Genomic DNA, 11,161 nt, shown 5'->3' on the forward strand with positions numbered 1-11,161 from the left:
GAGAGAGAGAGAGAGAGAGAGAGAGAGAGAGAGAGAGAGATTAATTTGGGGAGTAAGCAATCATGTGACCATTAGGTTGGGGGGGGGGGGGGGAGACTGTCCTTTTAATTGAATAGAGCCAGGTAATTAAATGGCACTTTTCCAATAGAACGTGCTAGGTAAATCTAATAGTTGGTTATTTAATATCACTTTGAAGTCTGCCCACACTCAAGCACTATGACAGCACGGGAGCATGTGAACTATTAAGCCAGGAAATACTTGGATCTCAGAAATTAATTAAATCGCATGCAATTTAGGGGAAACGTTTATCTTGATTTGTCATAACAGAATTAATTCAAGGCCTTCAATCCACTTGGGACTAGATCTGTTACTCTGAATTAACCGAGTGTCATTTGGCTGCTTTCAGCTCCCTCCACCCTCCCCGCTCTCTCCTGTTCTCTTTGCCGTGAAATCTCCCCCTGCCCGTCCCATCCGTCCTTCCCTCTCTCTCTCTCTCTCTCTCTCTCTCTCTCTCTCTCTCTCTCTCTCTCTCTCTCTCTCTCTCTCTCTCTCTCTCTCTCTCTCTCTCTCTCTCTCTCTCTCTCTCTCTCTCTCTCTCTCTCTCTCCCTCTCTCCCTCTCTCCCTCTCTCCCTAATGTAACATTGCCATTATGCAAAGCCCTACTTAAGTATCAATATGGCCCGGTGCTTTTAAGGTGCTTTGGCTGCTAATGTTGAGAGGCATTTTTATAATGGACTGTGTTGCAGAAATCATTGTTGTACCAACTTACATCACTCCACTCAAAAGGTTCCGCTTAAGAGGCCGAGCTTCTGCCAGATGGCCCAGAACAGCCCTGCTAGGTTGTATTTTACCTCACAGTCGGTATCCAAATTAAATCCTCTAGACATCGCCTATGGAGCGCAGACAGATTTCTTGTCTTGCTCTCGCAATGAAAGACAGTCGTAGATTGTAGCCACTTCTTTATTCCGCCTGTTCCGAGACAAGTCAATAAATCAGCATTCTGCGATGTTTCGCTGACAAAATCCTCCTCCTCTGATTGATCAAAGGGCTGAATACCTAGAAAGTGAGCAAACTACAAAGGAGAGGCTGATTTGAGAAGAAGGAAGCCAAAACTGGTGGTGTCAATGCAATTAAAGAGTCCCTTGGCTTTAATTATGGTGACCCGTGATATCGCTCCCCTCGTCAGCACCAGAGTTCAATGGTGAAAGAGACCATTAGAGGTGAGGAGCAGACTGATAGCAACTTAATTGAGCACCTAAAGCCTTCAGGCCTTTAAATCAAATGCTATCAGCAGCCATCCCATGCTCAAATAATTAACCTGCTACGCTGCGTATAGAGCGGCAAGAAAATAAAAAGGTTGCCTGGAGATGCTTTACTTTTCTTTCTTTTTTCTCTCTGAAAGACAACGGGGCAATTAAAAGGGGAGCACACTCAGAGCCCAGATCCCAAATAACACGTGTTTGTGAGCGAATTTAGGTGCGAGCGCTCTGGGATTGTCGAATCAAGCACACGTCGCGGCTCGGCAGATTGCTTTCTCAAGGCCGGGGGAAGATGTCATTTTACAGGTGAATCAAACTGCAGCGTTTAAAGACCCACCCCCCCCCACCACCCCTGACATTTGCCTAGCATGACTGGCCCATCGACGCCATTGAAGCCATGCTGTTGTCACAAGCCTACAGCTAATTACGTTTGAAATTGAGTTTTGATTGAGCTGCTCCAATCGATGCCACAGCCAAATTTGTTTTCCCCTCCCCCCCCTCCTCACTCTACATCCGCCGCTGAAGAGAAACTCTTAAAGCTTCACTCGCTCGTCATGTAGTGCCCTCAATAAACGGCACATGCATATGCAAAATGTCATAGACGACAGCTGTTTCTATGTCGGAATGCTATGTTCTCATGTGTGTAGTGATGCTATATCGGCATCCGCACAACGCACATTATCGGTTTATGAGTTGAAAGTGTTCTGAGGGTCGCAATCATCCTTGAATCTGTAACCGTGTACACGTGGAACACGCTTGCAACGTTTCCTTCATCCCTTTCCTCTCTATCCTTTTTTTGGCCTTTCCCCATTTCTCTCCCTCTGTCCTTATAACAGTCTCTTTCTTTCTTGCTTCCTTTCCTCATAGTCCCCCCCCCCCCCCTCTCTCTCTCTCTCTCTCTGGAGCTTGTCAGAAGCTGTGGTCTTATTTGATTGCATAGGAAAAGTGCAGTGATAGAGCAAACAGCCAGTGAGATATGATGACAAATGGGTCCAGATCCCAGTAAATTACTTTCTGCTCAAATCGAAATTTCATTCAGTTTGTTGCTCGGCAAGATGAAGTAATCTAAATTGTGGACTCAGAAGGCAGATAGAAAGGAAGCAGGAGCAAGCATTTCATTATCAAGAGACTGAGAGAGAGAGAGGGAGGGAGAGAGAGAGAGGGAAGGTTAGAGACGAAAGAGATGAGCAGAAGCAAATCTAAAGTGTTGACACCATGATTGAAAAGGTTAACCCATGCACATTATATATCAACCCGGGTAGCCGAGGGTTTCTAATGGAAAGGCGGCGGTGACTGAGCACTCGCTTGAGTCCTAATGGCAAATGCGCTGTGTCTTCGCCTAGATGTACAATCAAATATTCTTAGGCCCTGATTGCTTATGTTCTAGGTTATTATTAGGTTGCAAAAAAATGAACACCAAAGGTAATACTTAGTCCCAGTGGCAGAGGCTTTTGGAGGACAGGATGCAGGATTTTTTCATTTGGTTTGCTGATATTACTATGATTTTATTTTTCCTACATCAGAATATTGAAGATGTAATTTGTTCTGCTTGCGTGTTTGAGCGAGAGACTGAGAGAGGGAGAAAGGGAGGCCTGGGTACAGGATTGGAATGATTTAACCTGTCCTTGCAAGGATTTCATTGTTACAGTAAAACAAGGCTAAACAGGTTAACAAACCTCTTTGATGCACACATAACTATTCATTAGTGTCGGTGTTAATAAGGACCACGTGCATCCAGTGTGTTTTATTTAAAATGTCAGTCACCAATCATTTGATGGTTCTTTCATTTATTCACCCTAAATAGTTCTAAATATGACCCATATGACTTTCAACTGTGAAGCTCAACAAGAGAAGTTTTGAAAAATATTAACGCTGCTCTCTTCCATACAATGGTGACTGTATCTCCAATAATAATAAAAAAAACCCCAGAAAAAATCAAACATTATAAAAATCACTCACACGCTACAGTATTTACACTACCATTCAAAAGTGTCTTTTAATTTTACTTTTTATAAATTAATACTTTCATTCAGCAAGGCTTGATAAAATGTGACCGTGAAGACATTTGTAATGTTACAAACAAATTGGAACACTTACAAATACAACTTTTAAAAATGTATTGGTAGATGTTGAAATTACCATTGACTTAATACATGCTGTAGATGTATTGTTCATTGTTGGTTCATGTTTAATAATATAGTTACTAATTAGTTGTTATAATTAATTACTAAACTATTACTAATTACTAACTAATGTTAACAAATGAAATCTTATGGTTAAATGTTACCAAAATGTCTATATATATATACACTGAAGACTTGAGTAATGGCTGCTGAATATTCACAATTCAACTTTCACAATATTACTGTTTTTACTATATTTTTGATTAAATGCTGCATTGGTGTGCATGAGAGACTTTCAGAAACATTAAACTATCTGAACAGCCCCCAACTTTTTAATGGTTATATGTTCCAAGTCTTCTATTCAATCGGTTTGTTTAAAGAAAAGACTGAAATGTATTTCTTTTAAAGTGTCATCAATACAGTGAGGACTTTAGTCTTTAAAGCAAACAGATTTAATTTGTGTGCCCAGGTCACACTGTGAGCGAAAATAGATCATGTCAATGAAGGAGATATTGGTCATGAGATAATGGTATGAAATGTGTGTTATGATGTTTGTCTTTGCCCACAAAATTATATTTTTTTCCCCCGCATTTTGTACTATCTTAATGAATAATCTTTGTTCGTAGTTATTCATTTAATTTTTTTGTTCATGATATTTTTTGGCACTTTTCACTGATGGTAATTTCTATCATGCTCTAACATTCACACTGTTTTGCTAACATGTCTCTGTGTCTTTTCACAGGTTATTTGGGAACAGTGGGGCGTGCAGCGCGTGTGGTCAGTCCATCCCGGCCAGTGAACTGGTTATGAGGGCACAGGGAAACGTCTACCATCTCAAGGTAACCTTTAATCTTTAAGTGACCACTGCTACTCTAAAATGAAATGCTCCACTGCACTCCAGAATCCTTTCACAGTCCATAGAGTCTGTTTTTCAATTATTGTCTTATGGTGTTGTGTGTTTGCGTGTGTGTATGTGTGTATATATATATATATATATATATATAATACATATATTAGCATATGATTGATACCAAATCAAAAATATTGTATGTGAATTTTAGTCAGTATTAAATGCGCATGTAGATTCTTGAGAAGAAATAATGAGAAATTAATATAATGATTTAACCTTTCCAGAGATTGATCAGAGATCTGATGCAGGGAATGCACTGAGGATTGTGGGTAATGGAGTCCTTTTTTTTGTCTCCTGCAGTGTTTCACATGTTCTACCTGCCGGAACCGGCTTGTCCCTGGTGACCGGTTTCACTACATCAACGGCAGCTTGTTCTGCGAACACGACAGACCCACAGCACTCATCAACGGCCATTTGAGTTCACTGCAGACTAACCCTCTACTGCCTGACCAGAAAGTGAGAGCCACATTCTTTCTGCTATCAAATTTTCCGATTTTTTTTCTGATAATAGGTTTAGCATATATCCTCATATCCAAACACGCCATTCAGTCATTAACTTATCACAATTATTGCTTCTTATATCTGTTTTATTTACATAATGTAGTTTTAAGGAACAGATATCATTCTGAGCTCCCATAGTCAGGTCTGGGAGACAAGCGTAATTCGTCCTGGCTGAAAGCTAATTTATCACAATTATTGTTAACTTGCTGAAATGAGATCAGAGCAAACTCGATCTTTTTAGTTACAGGACAGGTAAGGTGAAAATGATTCCCTCCTCCCTAACCTTGACACGGTCATATTCAATACTAATTATGTATAATCCATTCGCAGTGTTCCACAAGATGTAAACCATGTCAAATTCTGTGAACACAAATCTATATTTACCCAAACTACATCACTTTTCTCCTTAGATAAAAAAACACATCTTATGTTATTTCTATATCTAAATCTAGTCTAATTTTTACAACAAGACTTAAAATAAGACAAAAGCTAGCTGGCGTCAAGCATTCTGTCCCATTTTCGTCCATGTTTTCAACTCCACAATTCTGTCTGACTATTTGCTCATCCGACGCTGCACAGCAAGCTTTAAATAAACAAAACCAGACGGCAAGGAGGCAAATTATTTACCTAATTCCTCTTCTCGCCTTTGGGACCGTCTGCAATAAGACTTCATTGTGTAGTCAGCCACCAGCCGATTGTATCACTCGGCAGCACTGAAAATAACGGCTCAGTGACACATAATCAGTATTGATATAGAGACAACGGGGATGTGGGAGCTCGTACGGGAGAGATCGGACAGTTGTCGAGTCTCCTAGTGAACATTTATTTCACCTTCAACAGGAAAAAGATAGTTTGAGGAGAGATGTAGCGAGCGGGGGAAAGAGCTCCATTAAGCTCAGTGCTCTGTTAGAGGCCTTTTAAGGCATCGTCACTTTTACAAATTAGCTCCAAGAGCGTGTTGCGTTTCAAATTGAAAGCCTTTGCATTATCAAGCTTAATTTTAAATGTCTCTTTAAGCCCCCATCCTTCCATTTCCTTCTCCTTCCTCTTCCCTGCTCTCGCTCGGCGGCTGCCACTGTGTAAATATGAGGCCTCATTGTTTATTTATGTGCCGACATCAATTGTAGTGAAAACAGCTGAATTATTAATGCTAAAATGCAATCTGAATATTGGCCTCGCTGCTTTAATTATAGCGGAGAGAGAGTTCTTAAATACACCCAGATGCCCCTCTTCACCAGCAGGAATAGAGAAGGTCCACGTGTCCTCAGGAGATATTTAAACAGTCGTATTTTGGCTTGATACAGAGAGATTCGAATCGTTATTAAGAAAGACTTAGCTCGGCTACTCACTGCAGTGAAGATACACCGTAATGTATGATATCGCTGTGCGTTTTCTCTGCTCAAATTTACTGTAGCGGTTTGTGCAATTCTCCTGCTTCTCCAAACCTATAGAAATGAGCTGGGAACCGAAACAAGCCAGTGCAGAATGGTGCACGCGCAAGAGAATGAACACTTCCCTAGACAGATAGGAGGCCTCGTCCGGCAGCCATTGTTTTTATTATGTGCAATTTCATGGTGACATAATTGGTGCTGTCCGTGTCCACGGCTGAGGACATTTGATGCTCATTTATTAAGTAGCTCTCCGGCTTCTCCCTAATCTCTTTGTTCAGGACAGACAAATTACATTTCTCATGCTGAGCCTGAACCCAGGGGATCCAAACCTTCACAGCCTCCGTCTCTTTAATTAGCCCTCCAATGTGGGGTGGCGTGGGGGGCTTGCAATTACTATTACAGTAGCCTGAAACCCCTTTGTAACTTGAGGTAAGACGCGGAAAGCAAATTGCCCCCCCTTGAATGTTTAAAAAACAAAAGGAAGGAGAATGTTAGGGCGGAAAAAGTTTGCCATGACTGTCTGTGAAAGCAGAACACTGGCACTTGGATGTTGGGATAATTGTCTCGGCTGCGCAAGAACTTAGCACCCTAGGGACTGTGGCACATCATTGTTAAAAATGAGACAAAAAGAGACTAACTTTACAATATGTGCTTAAAATGCAGAGGAAATAGGGCAGCAGATGGGGTTGAAAGCCCTTGCTGATCAATAAGTTTAGCAGGGGGGGCTTTAGCAGAGCTGGCGGTCTTCATTTAACAAAAGAATGGAGTATGTTATTTAAGAGGCAATTTTTATGACTCTATTTAAAGCTATTTTGTATGATTTCAGAGAAGTTGTCAGACTGATAGTCATTTATATATGTATATATATATATATATATATATATATATATATATATATATATATATATATATATATATATATATATATATATATATATATATATATATATATATATATATTATTATTATCTCACTTGAAATTTGAACTTGAATACACCTCTAATATGAATAATGAACATCAATTTAATGTCTGTAAAACAACAAACATTTATTTAATATTTCATGGATTCATACTTTTGGTGAGACCAACATGCAAAAAAATAAAAATACACAGGAAATATCCTAGAGAGTACCCATGCAGACCTTCATTACTATCTATGTGTCAAGGTCAATAAGTCTCTTAAATATCAGATCAATTGACCTTTTGTGACAAGATATAATATATTTATATTATAATTAGGTTTGTAAAAAAAAGTAAGGAAAAAGCGTAAGAAATTATATCAGTTTTTATTTGATAGTTACACCACATGACTTTTCATTAAATTCCATTAAAATCTTTTTTGAAAGTGCTGCACAAATTAATAAATTTCAAAGATCTTGGCACGTTTTATGTTTCCTTTTCTTTGTCTTTGACTAAATGTATCATTGAACCATTTACTGGTTGTAATTTTTTCTCTGTTTAAGTGTGGCTAACAGGTCTCTTTCTCTTTCTCTCTTTGTTCTGCAGGTGTGTTAGGACGTATAGGTGTTGCTCAAAGCAGGATGTGTGCCTTCATTTCAGCCCCTAGCTCATTGTCACAAAAGACCTTTTGGATCGGACCCCATCCCACTCCTTTCCTCAAAGCTCCGCTACTTTGAACCAGAGCGCCAAACTCAGGCTTGAGCTTCACCTTGACCTGCAATAGTCAGAGTCTCCCCTTTCATTCAATTCTCGCCCTTTACTCCAAACTCCTGAACCATGGATGGAAAATACCCATGAGGAGGAATACTGAGGACTCCATGAACTGATCCCAAGGGACTCAAAGACTGACACAGAGAGAGACCAGCCGGAGGATGTTGTTTTGGGGTAAAAAGAGACAGGAGGGTGACATTAAAATGACAAACGAAGCTGATCCACTGCAGCGTTTTTTGAATCTGCTTTCATAACACTTGTTTGAAAATTTAGTGGGGGAATACTGACTTTCTTTTTTTCCTTTATATTTTTGTCCTACCTTGTCTATTCTCCTTTTCTTCACAACATGGTATCTTCTCTTTCTATATTTTAGATGTTGTAAAGGGAATGTGTTTCATTTCGGATGATATAAAAATCCTGAAGACTGGGTTCAAAGAAGTATCCGTGGCTTTTTTGTGGAAATCAAATCATGAACACTCTTGGTGTATTTGTAAAACTACCATGTACAGTATGTATGCATGTAAATGTTTTTGTCCCATTGTGGCTACCGTACATACAACACAGCAGCTAAACCTGTTCCCTTTCCCTCCAACCCGAAATCACGCAACAAACAAAAAATGAAGCTCATAGCTGTCAACCTATAAATGCAGAATGAGAGAGAAATCTATTTGTGATATTTTCAGAGACATTTGCTCCGATATGGTGTATTTAATTAATAAAAAATGAGATTAAAAACATTCCTTTTTTAATCCTATTTAAATCGTTCACTGCATTTCTGTGTCGAAGATTCTTAATTTGAAATTTGGCTTAAAAGTCCTCAAGTGAAAAGTGTTTTTAGGCTCGACGAAGTACGCAGACTTCTGTATGTGTTTTAAGCACCATGTATTTACTTTGGGTTAGTCCTAAATCTATCACAGGTGTTCTTGTCACTCTGTCACTCAATATGAATTATGTACAGTATCTGAAAGAACACTCTACATCCAATTTTCCATCAGGAGACCAAAGGATTTGTATGATCGCAGCTGAGTTTCTCTCGAGAACGGTCCTCATTAGCAAAACTGCTTTTTTTATAAAAAAAAAAAAAAAATGGCGTCATCGTGGACCATCTATCCATCCCTTAATTGTCTGTCCGTGTTCTTATGCAGTAATTATGAATGCAGATGACGGGGTGGATAATTGAACATGGATAAACATGTATACTTTCTTCTCTTTTCATATGAACATGCTATTCATTCCACGGTCCTTGTAGCGGACGAGGACAGGGGGGTGGAAATGCCCCTTTGAAGATTCAATTACCGCAGGGGGAGAGAAAGGTGTTGCAGCTTTTTGGGCCCGGACTGAATGGGCTATTTGCAGAACAAATCGCCGTTTGAAGCTGTTGCTCGACTTAATGGGTATGAAGAGGGTCTGATTTGCATTCCCAGAATGCCCTGTTATAATCCGCACTCAGTTGTCAGACAGGTGGACGGGGAGCATGGTGACAATCTTTCATCGTATCCATCATTTTTATAGCACTTTATTACAGCCTGTGGCAAGGTCTAAAACTGTATCTTCATTAAATCGCAAAGAATATAATGTTTAGCTCATACACTTTTTAAAAATAAAGGGTCCAAAACGTTTTTATACAGCAATGTCAGATGTCATACATACTCCCAAAGAACCTTTCAGTGAACAATTCTTGAAAGAACCCTGTTGTTTTACATTCTACTAATTATTAATAACTTAGCAACAATATCAACTAACTCTCGTTTGAGTATTATTAGACTGTTAAGTTATGGTAGAATAACGTAGAATGGCTTGTAGTTGCAAAATTACTTATAGTCAATAGAATGTCTGTTTGAGGACCATCACAAAAAAGAGTTAGCAGATGTTAAGCACACTAATGCTATAGTGAGAGTTAGTTGACATGCAGTTATAAAGTTACTTATTTCGTAAGTTGACCATCGAAATGAAGTGTTACCCATTGTATAATCTAAAGAACCTTTTTCCACTATAAAGAACAGAAAGTACATGGATATTAAAGGTTCTTCATGGAACCATCGATGCCAAATTCTCCTATAAGAACCTTTATTATTAAGTGTGTAGTTGAGGAGATCTTGCTACAAAAACATTGTTATCCATATACTTACTGACCTGAAGTGAAAATGTGCAACACAATGTTCATATGTTATTGCTGAGAACATAATTTCCACATTTTATAACATCTGTTGCTCAAACCTTGTTGAGTGAGATGTTTAAGAAGACTAGAGCTATGAGAGCGCAAAACATCTCGATGCGCCGTGTACAGTTATTTTGTGGAAATACACTTTGAATGCATTTATTAAAGCAGCATGGAAAGTGTAGTCATAACAGGTGCAAGAGTTTGCCTTTTTTTCTCAGTGCATCAGGAATTCAAATTAGCCGGTCTAAAAACACAGCCATCTCCTAAGTGCTTTAGCAGAGTTTGCCTCACTTGTAAAACTCGAGGAATGTCTTTTGGTCTCTTTTGTAGAGAGACTCAAGCTAAAGTACATTTAAATAACTCTCAACCAAATGATTCCAGAGGAAAATCATAGAGCTCCAAATGCTTTTTTGTGTGTTTGTGAGTTTAAAAGACACGGTCTCGTTGCGAAATCATAACAGTTGTCTGCCGATCGGTACAAATGCTCATCTAACCTTCAAGTTTAAAAGTGTCCTCTAGTTATTTTTACTATATGGTGCCGCTATAATGTGTAACGGATACAGGATCTCTAAAATACTTTTATGAGCAACAGGTGATTGTAGTCCAACAACAGTTGGCGTTGGACAACAGCTCTTCTAATTTCAGCAGAAGTAACAGTTGTGATAATAATTACATTGGTCGCGATGATTATAACATATTGTCATTATTTTCAAGTTATATTTAGACACGCTTTATACTGTGCGTAACATAGCTTAGATACTTGAAAGCAGCTAGCTTGTTTCACTGGAACAAAGGTCAGACTCACATCTGTTCAAGTAATTTAGTGTTTTAACTGCAAACACGAGGGCCATGTATGTGACAATTATCTGCTAATGTTAAAGCAATTACCAGAGTAAATTGATCCTAATAAATGGAAATGAATTCAAGATTTCTCCAGCATTCATGTTTTTCCAATTAAAATGTTCTCACGTGAAAGGGCTTTGTTTAGAAATTGCATACATACCGGTATACACAAATATATATCATCATCAATATATATATATATCATCTATCTTTTTGGTATATTTAATATACTGTATATCATCAATCTTTTTGGTATATTTAATATACTATATATCATCTATCTTTTTGGTCTTTATCTGT

At 38.7% G+C, this 11,161-nt stretch overlaps 1 protein-coding gene across 1 annotated transcript in view; it reads left to right on the plus strand.

Annotated features, from left to right (window-relative positions):
* The window catches only part of lmo4b (LIM domain only 4b), a 15,535-nt gene extending 4,593 nt beyond the window's left edge, over positions 1-10,942 (plus strand). Inside the window, exons 3-5 of the mRNA XM_079627661.1 lie at positions 4,126-4,222; positions 4,594-4,749; positions 7,693-10,942. Coding sequence (XP_079483787.1) covers positions 4,126-4,222; positions 4,594-4,749; positions 7,693-7,701 — 262 coding nt within the window. The 3' untranslated portion in view covers positions 7,702-10,942. The remainder of the gene's footprint in view (positions 1-4,125; positions 4,223-4,593; positions 4,750-7,692) is intronic.
* Positions 10,943-11,161: the final 219 nt, after the last annotated feature.

The sequence above is a fragment of the Phoxinus phoxinus genome (genome assembly GCF_949152265.1).
Source record: "Phoxinus phoxinus genome assembly, chromosome: 11".
In the NCBI taxonomy this organism is placed as follows: domain Eukaryota; kingdom Metazoa; phylum Chordata; class Actinopteri; order Cypriniformes; family Leuciscidae; genus Phoxinus; species Phoxinus phoxinus.